At 40.0% G+C, this 17,356-nt stretch overlaps 1 protein-coding gene across 6 annotated transcripts in view; it reads right to left on the reverse strand.

The window, feature by feature from the left end:
- LOC100761567 (myotubularin) overlaps positions 1 to 17,356 on the reverse strand; it is a 113,211-nt gene that overhangs the window by 49,762 nt on the left and 46,093 nt on the right. For 5 of the 6 annotated variants that reach the window (XM_027432211.1, XM_027432212.1, XM_035450097.1 and 2 more), the window contains 2 exons: positions 14,798 to 14,908; positions 8,292 to 8,393 (listed from right to left, as the gene is read on the reverse strand). In XM_027432211.1, coding sequence (XP_027288012.1) covers positions 8,292 to 8,393; positions 14,798 to 14,908 — 213 coding nt within the window. The remainder of the gene's footprint in view (positions 1 to 8,291; positions 8,394 to 14,797; positions 14,909 to 17,356) is intronic. The other variant, XM_027432214.2, reaches the window with a different exon arrangement.

The following is a 17,356-nucleotide window of genomic DNA, read 5'->3' on the forward strand; positions in this document are numbered from 1 at the left end:
TGGGTTAGAAGTGCTTGACAATGGTATCATGAGACTTTTGATGAACACACCAATACTATACATAATAGAACAGTTTTTTCAATGTACCAATGAACCTGTGAGAGATGAATAAACGTTTAGAAGCCACAAACTAGCCACAAACAGGAACACAGAACCTAATGAATTAGTTTTAATGGCCTTTTGGGGTTTGTAAGATGGGAAATGAAGCTGTGGGCTCACCCAATATGGGACTCATATTGGAGACCTCCTTCAAAGAAGGCTGGCCTTCAAAATGCTACCACATTAGCAGGGGGTAAATGGGAAATAACCTCTTTGGGATTCCAAGAGAACCTGAACCTGAATTACTGGTTCTGAACAAAGAGAAAACATACCTGTAACCACTGTCTACCTAGAGACTCTCCAGGCATAGGTCAGCCTAGCATGTATCCCAAATTAAAAACTGAATGGTTCCCAAAATATCCAATTGGAGAATTAATTTATAGTCTTCTCAAGGTGCTCGAGAGGCTTGGCAGAAGAAATTCAGAACCCTTACAATCCCAGGCTCAGAGTATTCCATAGATAATATTTCAAAGAACAGGAGGTTCCAGTTAGTAATCAGAAAATATAGCATTAAACATATTCCAAGATTCCCCTTTTATAGAAAAGTCGCAAAGACTGATTTATAATAATTGGACACTACTAAAATTATAAAGTGCTGAAGTAAATAAAAATGGTATGAAAATGTGAGTGAAGATGAAGACTATAAACACTGGTCGACTAAGTCTGAAACAGAATGAAAAATAACTTTCATAATAACAACACCCCCCCCTCACACACACACACACACGCACACACAGTGGAAAGAACCACAGCAAATAAAACCTAGAGGTGGCTAAAGTAGAAGATAAAATGGAAGAAATTACCCAGCCTCAATCCTGGTATTCAAAGGATGTATCCCTGCCTGAAATGGTTTATATTTTATAAGTATTTTCTAAGTAATCTTTGAAAGGAAGGGGTGTGGAGTGAAAGGGAAGGCTCAAGAGACTCCGTGTGTGTGTGTGTGTGTGTGTGTGTGTGTGTGTGTGTGTGTGTGTGTGTGTGTGTGTGTGTGTGTGTGAAAAAGAGAAAGAGAGAATGTGTGAAGTATGGGGGCAGGTGTAAATGTAAGCACGATGCTTACAGAAGTCAGAAGAGGGCATCAGATTTCCTGGAGTGAGTGTTGCAGGCAATCTTGAGCCATCAGATGTGGAATGAACTCAGTCAGGTCTTCTACAAGAGCACTTAAGTGCTCTTAGTTGAACTATCTCTTAAATCCCACTCCCCCTTTTTTGAGACAGTCACTCACTGACCTGGAGTTCACCAATTAGGCCAGGCTTCAGGGATCTTCCTACCTCCCTTGACCTCCTCATCAATGATATTATAGGCACATACCACCATGCTCAGTTTTCTAAATGTAGGTTCTGGGGACTGAACTCAGATTAGCATGCTTTACTGACCAGGGATTAAGCTCTGCATTTAGAATGTGTAAGGTCTAGTGCCATTTTTGGAATAGTTCTGACTGAATGGGTTCTGGAGTGGATGTTGATAAGGCATAGGCAAACAGATAATTCAGTTCTTTTGAAGCAGACAGCAATTATGAGGGGTATCTAGATGCAACCCTGAGTACAGGAGCTAGGCAGTGCTGAGAAGAACCAATCACAGTTAAAAGCTTTGAGGGAGACAGCAGTGGAAGGGAGAAATTAGAAAAAGGCTACATCTCTGACAATGCAAGACAGGAGATTCAGAAATACATTTAGATCTTTAATTAGCTAATTTTAAATTTTACTGCTTATTCAAGGGAAAAATGTCTTGACCAGAAAGAAATAGAAAATTTAAGACATATTTTATAGTACTTAAGCCATACATAGGCCAAAAGCGGGGAAATGTGTACAGGCACTTCTCATTTCAACTCCCATCTCAAAACACTATTTCCTTTTATCTGCTGATTCTGTAATCAACCTAAAAAGGAGTCCACTAAATCTTTGTCTCATTTAAAATTTTAATACAATCTAGAAATATTTCTCCATTTCTGAGCTGAATAGCAAAGGCAGAGAATAAAACTCCCCCTGGATTCTCTATTCACAGGCTCATTTATACCTCTCAAATGATCAAAAGAGTGTGTATGTGCATAACTCACTTCACTAATTTTTATGTAATTATTATTATAAGCTAGCACATTTAGAGTTGAGTAGGAGAAGACACAGGTAAAATAGTCCAAGGCTTAAGTCACATGGCAGGTTTTGATTTTATCAAAGCCAGACTCCCCTCCCCAAAAGACCCAAATCTCATCATTACCTATGAAGTGAAATGTCACATTGCTTCCTACAAGAATATACATTACTATGTGTTAGTAAAAAGTAGAAACACATATGCAGAAAAATCTAGGCAAGAAGAAATAGTAGATACTATGAAAACCAAAGGTAGTGACCAAGGAGACTAATGCCTGTCAATGTTGAGGAGGTATGGTTAAAGACACTGCTCCCATCTTTGCAGGCAACATGCCAGCAGCCACAGCTAAGGCTGGGCAAACCAGTTACTTGCCTTGCTCCTAAAATTTGAGACAGCCAGTCCCCTTACCCTTGTCTGCCTCAACATATACAAGGTCAGATGTGTCATGCTCCCAGATGAAAACAAAAGCTGCACCTTCATGACTGCTCATTAGCTCACAGAGGAATGAGGGGGAAATATTGTGGTTCTTAACATTAAGCCAATGTCACCAAGAAATGGGAAGTGCAAACACAAATCTGAACGAACCACGTTTCCCTAAAAGCAATTAAGTTTCCCTAAAAGCAATTAAGTTTCCCTAAAAGCAATTAAGTTTGTGTGGGCTAAAAAAAATGGAAGAAGAAGGATGGAAAGCACTCTCTGAAGGATTTCTTTCATTCCATGGCATCACTTCTCTTATTCAGCACTGCTGGTTGGGATGCTTTCTGGATTTAATACTTTGAGGACTTCCAGTGAGTCCTTTATCAAAGTAAAACCCATGGTTTGTTAATAATACCACTAATCTTTATATAGCATCTTTTAAAGGGCTTAAAGTTTCCCACACACTATCACAATTCCTTTATTTTAACAGTCTGTGGGGAGTTGTAGTAGTCATCCTTATTTCTTATACCTGCTGGGAAAATGGTGGGCTAATAACAGAACAGCTGGCATTTATTGGGCACTTACTGAGTGTCAGGCAGTATTATAAGCACTTTACAATGAATCCTCACAAAAGCTCTATGGGGTAGGAGCTGTTATTATCCCTGTTGCAGATGAGAACACTGAAGCACATAAATATGTGACTTCCAAAGTCTCTATGCAGGAAACTCACTGAGCCTCACTCTGACAGAGGTCACTGAACCCATGGCCTATGTTAGCAGTAGCACACTGGAAGGGCTCTACAATCAAGTCCCCTCATTGATCTCTGTATCAGTGGCAGCTGTGAGCCTGGCACCTGAACTTTATGCTTTATATTTAAACAGTGACTTTCAAGCTTTCTGGACATGATTACAATAAGGAACTAACTGTAACACACAACCCAATGCACTGCCCTCCACATGCACACACCTTTAGAAGAAACATCTCAGCAAACCACAACCCCTATTCTGTTATGATCTTCATGTTTTCTACTCTATTCTACTAAAGGGACAAACTGATTCATGATTCACTAATAGGTTGGACTACTACTGTGTGAGTTCCAGGACAGCCAAGGCTACATAGAAAAAAAAAAAACAGTCTCAAAAAAAAAAACCATAAATAAAAACAAAACAAACAAAAAACAGGAAAAAACAAAGAAACTCTCATCTAAAATTATATTATTTCTTATTGCTCCATCTGGGTACAAAATGACCAAACAATCAAGGAAATCAATGCCTGAACTTTGCCATTTGCCATATTTTGTTATGTTGATAAATTCTGCTTTCTGTAGTCTTGCCATGCTTTGCACACAGATACATGACTCTGGATTCCCCCATCAGATTACTGCAGTTCTTACAAAGCCATATCATTTACCCAAACTTATGCTGAGCTACACGCAATTTGTTAGAATTTCTGGGGTTTGAAAAGCAATGATCAAACAAGAAGTATTTCGACTGAAATAGAAAATGACACCTAAAAGCCATGCACACTGTACTGGGCTGAGACAATCAAGTTAATGGTTGGGGTGGACTCTGTGTGGGCTATAAAAGCTCCAGTTCAATTTAAAGTTTAAGTCCTGACTTGAACAGATTGAGTGGTGAAGATGGTAATGACTCAGAAGGCAAGAGAGGGCCAAAGGGGCGGTCTGAATAGAACACCCATTCACAGTCCATTCATCCCATGGCTGGCCTTGCAGCCCAGCTGTCTTGGCCTTCAGACACCATTTCTTGCATTCAACATTAAGTTTCTTTTAGACTTCAAATAGTGAAAGCAATCACTGAGATAATCCACACTAGTTTAACAGTTTCACAAATATTCACAAAGTGGTGCTGCTCATGCAGGAGCTCTTTTATTGTTAAATACAATCACAGTTACATTATGCTGCCAGGAAGTCTTCTGGGCACACTTTCGAATCCCCACTGTGGCAGTTTGGAAACTTTTGTTCACCTCCTGTCTCATAGGAATAATTGCCCCCTTTCCTTTCTAAACTCTGCCTCACAGGATCCAAAAGAACCCGGTCTTTCTCTAGTATTAACAGGGAGAGAATTTTTACTTTCCTCTGTCCACAGATACATTCATTCTCCTTTCTTACACATTAAAGGGTAAAATTTTCTTTCCCAGATATGGTTGCTACTCGTATTTCCTTCTCCTTCCTTTCCTCTGACCTCCCCCCTTTTTTTTCTTTACAAACTACTCTCCCGTTAAACTCCTGCAAATTAACCTATGTCTTCTCATAAATATTCAAGAAGTTAAACCAGGCACTGGATAAACTGGGCATATGAAGATAAGGTGAAGCTTCTCCTCCCTGCCCTTCTCTTCTGACTATGTCCCCAAAGGAAATCATTTTCTGACTTCCTTACTCTCTCAACAGAGTGCCACCCTTCCCATTACTCAAACTTGAGAAGCAAAGTGAACACATTCTTGTCCCCACCCTTTCAGAACAAATTGCTGCTCAAGTCTGTGGAGTCTCTTGTCCCACTCCTTCCAACCCAGGTCCTTGTCAAGTGCCTGGGTTTCTCTAGCCCAGGTCTTTGGTTTTCCTATTTGTTTTACCTGAAGGTATTTTCATTTTATCACCATTTCCTTCTGAACCTTAGCACATCTCTGTTACTTCCTGGAGCACAGGCTCTCCATGCTAGCACTAGCCTTCACCAGATGATCCCACATCTCATCCCTAGCTCCATCTCAAACACCTTGAAATGTTGGAAGCTTTCCTTCTTCTGTATTTAGGGCTGGCTCTTTTCAGCAGCCTGAAATCCCACTTTTTCCACTTTCCTGACCCACTAGAAATTCAATTCATCCTTTAAGGTTCAATGCCTAGTAGCTATCAAATCCACACAGACTCTTCCAACCTCCTTCCTGAGAGCCACCCCCCTCCCGCGTGAATTTCCTCTGTATTCCTCTTGCACAACTGAACGTAAACGGCCCTATATTGGAGCCACACATATCTGCCATGCCATTTTCACTAGACCACAAGTGTCATTCATTCTGCATTATTTCTCAACTTCCTTGGTTTTTCCCTGATGCAACCCCTACACCAGAATTCTAAAATGAACTCAATTTAGGAAAGCAGTAGTAATAGTGGATCTGTTTATTGCATTGCTTTAGTGACTGATTTACACATTTTAAAGGATTCATTTTAGTGGTTAAAAGTTGTAAATGAGAATGAAGTTTTCCAAAATCTTTGTATGAGAAATTCAGTTGAAGTTTTCCCCTAGTGTATAACATTACTAACATCCTAAGGAAAGAAACAACAATTTCCAGCATAGACATGAAAAACAATCCATATACCACAACCTTTAGTATCAAATTCTCTGTAGATGCCTCCCTTCAATGGAAGACATAGGATTCTAGACATAGGACAGAAAGATCTATTCCCTTCATTTTCATAGACTCATTTCCCCCATTACTTCTAATGAAACAGTCTAATTAAAATCCTGTCATTATAAGAGCCCCATATGTGGGCTGGGGTGTAGCTCAGTGGTAGACTGCCTGCTTAGCTGTGTTCCATCCTCAGCCAGCACTTCCCCAAACAAAACAAAAAATTTCCTGTACAGAAGCCACTACACTGAGGCTAGAGAGATAAAGGGTGATGCCTGCCCTGATAAGCTCATAGAATAATGGACAGGAAGGGCTGGTAAAGAAAATTACAACATAATTATCACATAAGGAAGCTATGGTATGTACTCCAACAGAGGGACCTAACAATGAAACAGAAAATGACTTCTTGAGGGGACCACACATGGCATGGGGCAGCAATTCAGACTGAGCAAGACACTAAAGGATGACTGCAGGATAGGCATTAGAGAGACAAGTGGATTTTAAGTTAAGGTGATAAAATCTTCAATCTAAGAAACAGTAGTGTAGGCCTGAGGGCTACAGGCATGGTTAGAGTATAGGGTATGAATCATGAAGAGAAAGTTGATGCCTCAAGATTTTGAAGGAAGACAGAATAGGGCTTCAGCTTTCTCAAACCTGCTTGTGAGCCATTCCTTAAATTTCTAATAATACAGAAATAGATACGCAAAATACAACATGTTCCTTGGCTAAAAAAAACAAACAAAAAACAATTTCAGCCTCACATTCATGATAGTTTATAAATATTTAGTCCTATAAAATATTTATCCTAATAAAGTTAAAAACATTTATATAGAAATATTTCAGAAATTTTATTTGGTCAGAAATATAGGAAAGTTTGGTAGAATTACTCTCAAAGCACATTATAGTTTCATCTGCATTAACATAAGAGCACTCATTAGATCCTCCTGATGGTGTCTCCCTTCTACCGGGTGAGTATTTCCTATGACTCAAGAAAAAAAACTGCTGGTAATGAGATCCAGAGAAAAAAGTCTTATCTCACTAGGAGAAAAAACCTCACATCTTTATTGCAAAATAACAAAAAAAAAAAAAAACAAAAACAAAACAAACCGCCATGACAACAAATGAAATACCACAAAAAAAAGAAATAGAGGAAAACAATATAAGACAGTTTTGTGATATGACTCCTCTTCCTCACACTGTTCAGTCTGCTTCATAGTTATTTTCTACATACAACAAAACTGTTTTGGGCTGGGGATGTAGCTCAATTTGGAGAGTGATACCATAACTCAATTCCACATAAACCAGATAAAGTAACACCAACACTGGGGAGGTAGAGGCAAGAGGATTAGAAATTCAAAGTCATTCTCAGGTATATGGTAAGTTTTAGGCCAGCATGAGCTACATAAGACCTCATTTTAAAATAATAGCTAATTAATAGAACTATTTATACGTTTTAAAAGAATTATCTCCCCTCAATGAGTGTTCACCTCTAAGTTTGTTGAGATTGAAGTAGAGGAGGAAGATAGGGATAAGAGGATGCCAACTAAAGTAGGCCAGTAAGAAAAAGAAGTTGGGCCTGGTGGCAGACACTTGTCATTCAAGCACTCAGGAAGTCCAGGTAATATGATCATGAGTTTCAGGTTAGCCTAGGCAAATGCAGGTCATGCCAGTAGAGTACTCACTTGGCATGCATAAGGCCCTGGGTTCCATCCAAGCATCACATAAACCACCCATGGTGGTACATGCTGGTAATCCCAGTTGAGGTGGAGGCAGGAGTATCAGAAGTTCAAGGTAATTCTTGGCTGCATAGAGAGTTTGTGGCCAGCCTGAGATACATGATACTGTCTCATGGGAGGGAGGGGGAAACAGATGGGTGAGTGGAGGGAGGAACAGAGGCAGAGGCAGAGACAGAGAGATAGACAGAGGAGGAATGAGAGAGAGGGAAAGAGAGAGGTGAAGTGACAGAGAAGTATGTATTTGTTTAAATGGTCTGAAGATCAGTGGATCTGTTCCTGTTTTGAAATGGTGTCCTAAAAGTCTGGCTCTGCTTGTTAGCACCAAAGTGAAGAGCGATGAATTCTGGGAAAAGACCTAACAGTACTGTTCTAACCAATTTTATCTTCTTAAAAACTAGGTTTTAAAGGGCATACCCATGGCTGGAAAGCACAAGAAGACCCCAGCCTCATGCATACTAGCAGGGAGAAGAACCTTCCAGAACTGAGTAAATCATTAGAAAATACAAAACAGTGAATCCAAGAAAGAGAAGTCCAATTCCCAGGCAGTTTTCACAGAGGAGATGCTTCAGAGCATGCTGAAGCCCTGGACTTTACCAGACTGTGTGCCAGAGGAAAGGCATATCTTGTGAGGATCTCAAACATATCTCTTCTGCTGTGGCCTTCCTGCTTCAATGCAAACCTCAGGTTTCTCAAATCCTAGAGGCAAAGGAGAAAGCAGAGTTGAGTCTTCAAGGAAAATCATAATTAGCAAAAAAATCTCTTCAATTGAGAGAGAAGATTCACTAACACATAAGGGTGATTTATCTAGACTACTAACAAAATTACATTTTCCTATGATATCTTGACTTATGCAGCTTAAGAAATCTGGAGGCAGTCCCACTGTAGCCTAGAAAGTAAAGAACCACTTCACCAGAAACTAGGCTGTTTCTAAACCAAAGTGCTGAAGACAGCAAAAACACATACTAGAAAAAATCCAACTATGCCTTGCTCTTCATCTGTGCACTTTCTACCCTAATGTTCACTGCTTTGCAAGGAATTTTAATTATTAAACAGTATTTAAGTCATATAAAGTTTCAAGAGTACCTGCTATCAAATATAATCTCAATATTGTTAATGTGTCATTAAAATACAAATACCCTCTCCATAAATGATTGGCATTTTATGTTCTCATACAAGTAATATAAGTAATAAACTTTTACTATTCAATTCTACTTTCACAGAGTTCTATATACGCCACATTAATGTCTTACAATTAGATATCACTTTACTCTCAGGAACTATAAATTAATGATCAAAACCAAATTTTAATGCCAGCTCTCCACACACATCTCTTTAATAGTCAAGAAAGACTTTTAAGCTGAATCTAAATGATATAAGGTGTGGAGGCACTGATAATGATTCATGGGACTAGGCTCAAATATAGGTTAAATATAATTTATTTTGGGGAGAGGTCACTTACACAAGAAGCAGGTTCCTGCTCTTAAGGATCCCCACAGGCTGCTCCCTGTGACCCGACTAGACACAAGAGAGAGCCACCTGCCTGAACCCCAGACCTAAAAGTCACTCCCCTTCACATAATCAGCACCTATGACCAGGCCCAAATGGGCAAGGTCAGCGCTACAGGTGTGGGTGGGGTGGATATCTCACTACAATAAGGTCCTCTAATATCTGTTTGCATTAAGCATAGTATTGTATTTTATTTTTAAGAATGAATGTTTTATAGGTTATCTTTCTTTAAAACAATCAATCATGGACTCTGGAACTATCTAAGGAGTGAGCTAGACCCAGCCCTGCCATCTTATATACTACAACACTCATATTTTGCAAAGGGAAATTTTTGTTTATTTTATCAGTTATACTTTTCAAAAAGACTCATTCTATTTTCATTTATGTATATGTGTACATGTATGCAGGTACCTGCAAAGACCAGAAGAGAGTATTAGAGCCCTGGGAGTTACAGGTGGTTGTAGGAAGCCCACTGTATATCCTAAGAACTGAGCTTATCCTCTACAAGAGCAGCAAGCACTTATGACAGTTCAGCCATCTTTCAAGCCCAGGAATAAATTTAAGTTTCACAATTCTTCAGTCTGAAGGGCCAGAGAAGGCTTTGCCATATACATTCCAAAAAGCAAGTAAAGTATGAAGAAGACTCAAGACACCAATTAATAATCTGAATTCAATCATTCTGAATTCAGATAGCAGCCACTGAACCTTGCCAGCTCTAGGATCTTATGCTTTCTTCTATGTTTCTTTTTATTTGTATAGCACTGGTGATGGAATCTAGGGTTTCATGAATACCAGGCAAACACTTTATCACCCAGCTACATTTCAGGCCCATACTAAAAGTGTGTTACTGAAAAAGGTTAAAACAACAATTTACATAATATCCTCAGAAATCTTGGAGTATGGGGTATTAGTTGTTAGTTCATGATAATCACATGAAAGGAAAAGTCATTTCAATAGGACATGGTACATCCAACAGGTTTCTAAACAGCCACAGGTATAACAATGTATAGCTGCAAACTGTCAGGCCACAAGGACCTCTAAGGAAATTTCCTTCAACAGCCACAGAGCACTGGTAATACTACAACATCATTCTCTTAACCACTTTGCTCCAAATTAGACCATTTCCAAATCAATATTTATTGTAGTCACTCAGTGACTCTGAGGAATACTTTTTACGTGTCAAAGAACGAATGACTCAAGTCACTTTCTGTCATCTGATTCAGATGCAATTACAATAAAAATCATTCTTGCCAACAAGAAAAGTAAAATGAACAAGGCATATGATTCACAGGCAGCAGATCACCTAGTCTGGAACATAAATAGGAGCACACACTAACTGTAAGTTGTACCTGGTCTCCTCCAGCTTGACTCATTAGGGTAACTAGGAAAGAGCCTAGTAGTGTAAGAGTCTCCCTGTTAGATTTAACGTGTTTACCATCTGGATCTTATGGTGATACTCAATGATTTAATTATTATTAAAGAAAACATGTGACTGTCTATCTAATATACTATACAGTCTTTTTTGTTGTTTTGAGAGACAGGGTTTCTCTATGTAGCTTCGGAGCCCATCCTGGCACTCGCTCTGTAGACCAGGCTGGCCTCGAACTCACAGAGATCCGCCTGCCTCTGCCTCCTGAGTGCCGGGATTAAAGGCGTGACCCACCAATACCCAGCTACTATGCTGTCTTTAAACCAAGTAAGGAGAAATGGGAGAAAAAAGCAAGAAGACTCTATAGAAGTATTGTTTCCCCTGCCTTGTTACAAAAAGACTTTACATTTGTTATCAGTGGTGGTCCAGGGCCTGCAGGGTAGTAATTCTCATATTCACAACTACTTACTTCCCTGTGGTGTATAGGGTCCTTAGGAACCACGAGCCACTCTATGCTTGTTGCTACTGATGAGTGAAACAAACCCACATGTACACGGCTAAAACAAGCAAGTGTAGGGGTTGGTGAGAGAAATGCAGTAGCATCATGACTACTAACTACAGGTGCGAGATGAGCTCTGAAACAGGATGGCAAGTGCTTATCCCACCGCTGCACACTTATGTAAATGTCAGCTCTGCTACAAAGAAAATGGAGTGTGCCTCTGTGACACCAGTGTTTCTCAGGAGGTAATTTTCTTAAAAGGTTGTGCTACAGCTGGGCTAAGTGGCATATGCCTGTAATCTCAGCACCTTGGAAGAAGATCAAGAGTTCAAGGCTAGCCTTGGCTGCATAGGGGTTCAAAACCAGCTTGAGTGACATAAGACCCTGCCTTTAAAATTGTTGTTTTATTATACTTCTCTAAGGCCTCATCCATTTGAGGCACAGGTCAATTAAAAAAAATGATGTGTGAAACATCTGACAATTTTTTCCTGACAAACTGTTCCTTGTGGTGATATTTTGTTTATGATATAACAAATAAAGCTTGCCTGAAGATCAGAGTGCAAAGCTAGCCACACTAGTCAGCCATAGAGGTTAGGCAGTGGTGGTGCACACCTTTAATCCCAGCACTTGGAAGACAGAGGCAGAGTGATCTCTGTCAATTCAAGGCCACCCTGAGTTACACGAAATTGATCCAGTCTAAAAGAGAAACAGAGTTCATACAAAGGTAACCTCAGCCCTTGGGATCCAATGCCTTTAATCCCAGCACTAGAGAGGAATATCAGGCAGGAGGAGACAGAAGCACTCCAGTCTGAGGTTTGATGGAGAAAGATGAAGTCTGAGGCAGTCTGAGGAGCAGTGCAGTCTGAGGACAAGATCATTCCTTTGGTCTGAGCATTGGGAGAGGCTGGCCACTTTGCTTTTCTGATTTTCAGCTTTAATCCCAGTATCTGTCTCCAGTTTTTATTAAGAACAATTAGAATTTGTGCGGCAGTTCCAAAGTTAAGAGTGTACTTTGTCTTACTCTTTTGGTAGGGTTAATAGTTAATTATGAGTTTTCTTGTTGAAGCAAGTACCTTATTGGGAAAGCAGTCACTTCAATATCATCAAATTACCCAACCACACTGCCTTGAGTGTTAAGTATAACACCTCTTCCCATGAATCATTTAGATAAAAAATGCAAAGACCCTTCTTCGAAGTTAACCTCCGTACTTCCAGGCGTCACATGGTAGCCAGTAGCTGTGATGGCAAACAGAACATGAAAACAGCTCAGATTCCAACAGAAACAAAAGCAGCTGAGGTGTGGTGCAGTAGAGAATCTCAGGGTAAGAGTAATCCTTTGGATTTTGGTTGCTAATATTCATATTGATCTTTTGCAAACTGGAGAGGAAAGTCATGTATTGAATTCCCAATGCAAACAAAGTATAAGAGTTTAACTTTTAGAAATTACAGTACCAGAGACTAGGAAATGACTTAGGTTTTAAAACAGGTTCTTTCATTGATCCTCATCAAAACCAAGGCAACTCATGTGACTTTGTGAAGGGGTTACTTCCCTATCATACAGAATTGGCTCCGGGTAGTCAAGGCTCAGCACCTTCAGCCAGGCCACTTTCTATAGTCCTTAAGACAAGAACATTATTATATAAAACATACAGGGGAATACGCAACAGATATCCCATGTAACTCTACACAGGCTAAAATATTTGCTATTTGGACATTTTTCTAGAAGAAGGGTGATGACCCCTGCACTAGCAAAATGTCTGACAGCCATCTGGGACACTTTGTGAGTCTTATTTGCCCTTTAGAATCAGCTCTACATTTCTCAAAAACTTTCTGGATATCTTAATGTGCACATTTAAGATCTACTGGGACAGATGGTCTCCATCTAGATTCCTTCTGGCTCTTTCTAGAATGGAGCACAACATTATAGATGATGGTCTTCTGATACTCAGTACATGGAAATCAGGTTTCCTTGCTAGAAAACTTAACTATTGTTCAGAAAAATGTTACCTCTGTCTATTTGGTTCAGCTTTGATACTCAGTGGACCATAGCAGCAAAGCTCCCTAATTCTTCTGAAATTCTCCATTTATACATCTGTCTGGGAGGGTTGTGCTGAGGAAAAAATGTCAAGTTCCCAGTATGTGCTTGGGTGAACACAGATGCTCAATACTTTTTTGATGGAACAACTGGCTAAACCTTATCACAAGTAATTTTCCCCACTTACCATCCCCAAATAAAGTATTATTATCCACTACCACCAAAAATGGTTGTTATAGGTAAGGAGGCATCCTGCTCACAAAGGGCAAAATCTCTTCTATGCCTCCTTCCTTTCATGGTATGAAGGTGTCTAGGTGGTGATACATGGTGCCATAAAGAGCCATGAAAGCAGGTACTTTATACCTCAATCATCTTACTCCTGAGAACTTAAAACTATCATTTAAAAGGAAGAAAAAATGATACATATGAGGTTGGTCAATGGGGCCAGGAGTAGCTGGGAGGACAATGTCAATCAACTCTAACTCCATAGGACGGGCATATGATTATGAAAACTATAGTACCTTGACCAGCTAAGAAGGAGTAGAGTGAAATTGAGGTTTAAAAAATGTTATCTACGAACATGAGGGATCAGGAAGATCGAGTTGGAGAAAGAATAGAGAAGGAGAGCAAGAAGAGAGATACCGTAATAGAGGGAGCCAGTATAGGTTTAAAGAGAATTCTGGCACTAGGGAAATGTCCAGAGATCTACACGGATGACCCCAACTAAGAATCTAAGCAATAGCAGAGAGGCTACCTTAAATGCCCTGTCCTCTATAATGAGATTACCTTAAATGCCATCCTAGAGCCTCCATCCAGTAGCTGATGGAAGCAGAAGCAGAGATTCACAGCCAAGCACTGAGGTGTACTCCTGGAATCCAGTTGCAGAGAGGGAGGAGTGATGAGCAAAGAGGTCAAGACCGTGCTGGGAAAACCCACAGAAACAGCTGACCTGAGCAAGTAGGAGCTCAGACACCAGACAGACAGCTGGGGAACCAGCATAAGACCAAACCAGGCCCCCTGAACGTAGGTGTCAGTTGGGAGGCCTGGGCAGTCTATGGGGCCTCTGGCAGTGAAACCAGTATTTATCCCTAGTACACAAATAGACTTTGGGAGCCCGTTCCCTATGGAGGGATACTCTCTCAGCCTAAATACAAATGGGGGGGGGCTTTGTCTTGCCCCAAATGACACTACAGACTTTTATGATCCCCCATGGGAGGCCTCACCCTCCCTGGGGACTGGATGGGGGATGGAATGGGGAGTTGGTGGGGGGCATGGAAGGATGGGAGGGAGAGGGAACTGGAATTGGTATATAAAATAATGTCTTTAATTTAAATAAACATTTATTTTTTAAAATGTTATCTATAAACTTTTTCTGCCCTATGAATCTAATAAGCTGACCACTTCTTTGAAGAAGCCTTACTCTTGACTACAGGATGTCCCTTGTGTGGGAACTCTTTCCCCAGGCACTTTTTGAGATCTCAACTCACAAGGGAAGACCCAAGCCTAGAACTTGAGATTAGCGAGAGATTTTGAGAATTTTAACTGAGAGATCCACCTGCATCTGCCTCCCAATTCTGGGATTAAAGGTATGTACCATCACCCCCAGAAATGATTTTTAAGACCACATTAGTTTTCTACTATTCAATATTAATTTGTCTTTGTGTTGTATAAGAAAGTACCAAATCTCTTACTTTACAAGTAATATCTAGACCATAGGAATTTTCTCCTCTACTTGTCGCGCCTCCCATTTTTTCAATTCTTGATATCACACCCAGAGGAACATCAAGTATTAGAGCAGAATCCTGTAATGGACAAAATTACAAAAGTCAGCATTTCTGTGAGTATAACAAAAACATCAGAAACATGTAAAAATAATTACAAGCTTGCAATTTTTTAACCTTTAGTACATTAGTCTCTTAAGAGTAAAAGTAGGATATAGATCACACATGAAAGAGCAATTACAATAGGCAAGTATGCCATCAAAATGCATCCTCAACCATTTGGCATTGCCTATAATTCCAGAGGCCTGGGACGTCACTCACAGTTAGTTTCTATAGGTCCTCTCCTACATTGCTCTGACCTCCAGCTAAGACAAATCTTTTCCTATTTTTCAGTCACTTTCTCTACAGTAAGGACCAAGCACTGTGCTAAAAATGCCCCAGTAGTCTATAACAATCCATCTTTCCCAACTACTAAAGTTTTTCTGATATGTAGTTCTGTATCTACAAGCCTCGTTTTTTCTAATTGGATCAATCCTAATCAGCAAGCTCCTCCTCTGAGGAAGCACCTAAGAGAGATCTCCATTGTATTTATTACCTGCTTCTTTGTCTTCTCACCGGGAATTTATTTCCTCACTACAACCCAAGCACTCGTTTCATGGGTTGATGGTTAAGCCAAAGACTGGAAATATACACCAAGAAGACCCATAAAAATATCCTGTCCTTTGATCCAATCATTGTACTCCTAAAGAATTTACAGCAATCATAAAACAAGAGAAAAAAACTATACAGATGAAGATGCTTAGTAGGGGAAGAGGTGGCTAGCAGTGAGGAGACAGAGTATCAGTCAGTTTAGTGGGACAGGTACTCAGCTATTAGGATAATTATGGTAACTGGCCAAATAAGGTAATGAACAACAGTTAAAAATACACTATGACTGAGGTAACAGAAAATGTGTAGTTAAATGGATAAAGGTACGAAGGGCCAAAGCTGCTAACATTTATTATCTCACAATTACACACACAGACACACACACACACACACAGACACACACACACACACACACACACACACACACACACACACACACACACACACACTGATCATCCTGATCTCCTCTACTCTTCTTCCCTCACACCAAAAAACCGCTTCTTTTGAACAAGTCCCTTTCCTACTTCCACGTCAGTTTTTGTGAGTTCTGAACTTAGTAAGGGTTGATTGCATGAGTATAAATGTGTGGTAATTTATGGGACCATGGGTAACTTATCAGTGACTGTACCATTGAGAAATATGACTCTTCCTCTATTAGCAACCATTAACTGCCTATAGTTCCTCTTGGAGGGATAGGGCCAGAGTGTCTCCACCTTCCAATGGAATGCTGATGGGCTCAGTCTTGTGCAGGCTGCCTCTGCTATTGTGAATCCAAGGGCACCAAAGTCATGTTATACCCAGAAGACAGCATTTCGTAGCATTCCTTCCCATCAACTGACTCACATTTTTTATGACTCTCTTCTATGATGCTCTCTAAGCCTTGGAGCAGGTAATATAAATGCCCCATTTGGGGGACTGAGCATTCAACCTAAAATTTGCTGTAATGGTGTGTTAAGTGACTGATACTAAGGAAAAAACTAAAGGTAGATGGATGTTTATTCTTTGAAAATGATCTCCGGGGATACAAGGAAAAATAATGCATTCATTTTTAAATCCTCTCCTTAAAAAGAAGAAATAAAAAAGAAAAATAAAGAAACTGTTTTCTCAATATTATGTTAGGTCATGAGTTTTCTAGAAATTCAAATTATAAGTCTGTGGTTACATCTATACTGTGGAAACAAGTATATGTGTACCTGGAAAATCTTTAGGGCACCCTGCAATATAAGTAAAGCCAATCTCAAGATACAATGCTATGTGATTCTATTTATAAACCATTCTTTTTGTTTGAAACTTATTTGTAGTTCAGGCTAGCCTTGAACTTCTGATCCTTCTGCCCCATCCTGTTATTGCTGGGGCTACAGGCCTGTGCCAATAACTGAATATGTAATAGTCTTGAAAAGACAAGATAGGGATTGAGGACAGGGATGCAGTTGCTAGGAGATAAGGAGAGGAGAGAAGGAGTATGAAGGATTCTTTTGTGGTGTTCTAACAGTTTCATTATCTTCAATATTGATTGTGGTTACTTGGTAGCACATGCCATAGAATGTACAAAAAGACACTCACAAAACTGTCACCATTCAAGTACTGGCTAAGTGTACTATTTGTATTGTGCTGAGCACCGCCCACTCCCAGCCTCTTTTCCTTCTTTGAATGCATGTGTGTGTACATGTGTGGGCATGTGTGTATAAGCATGTGTGTATATGCTTGTGTACATGTGTGTGTGTGTGTGTGTGTGTGTGTGTACAAGCCACGGGAATACATCAGGTATCCTGCTCTATCATTCGCCACCTTATTCCTAGAAGACAGGTTCTCATAAGTGAACTGAGTCTCTTGCCCTTGCAGCTCCAGGGTTATAGGTGTATGCACAGCCACATGTGGCTT

The sequence above is a fragment of the Cricetulus griseus genome, chromosome X (assembly GCF_003668045.3).
Source record: "Cricetulus griseus strain 17A/GY chromosome X, alternate assembly CriGri-PICRH-1.0, whole genome shotgun sequence".
In the NCBI taxonomy this organism is placed as follows: Eukaryota; Metazoa; Chordata; class Mammalia; order Rodentia; family Cricetidae; genus Cricetulus; species Cricetulus griseus.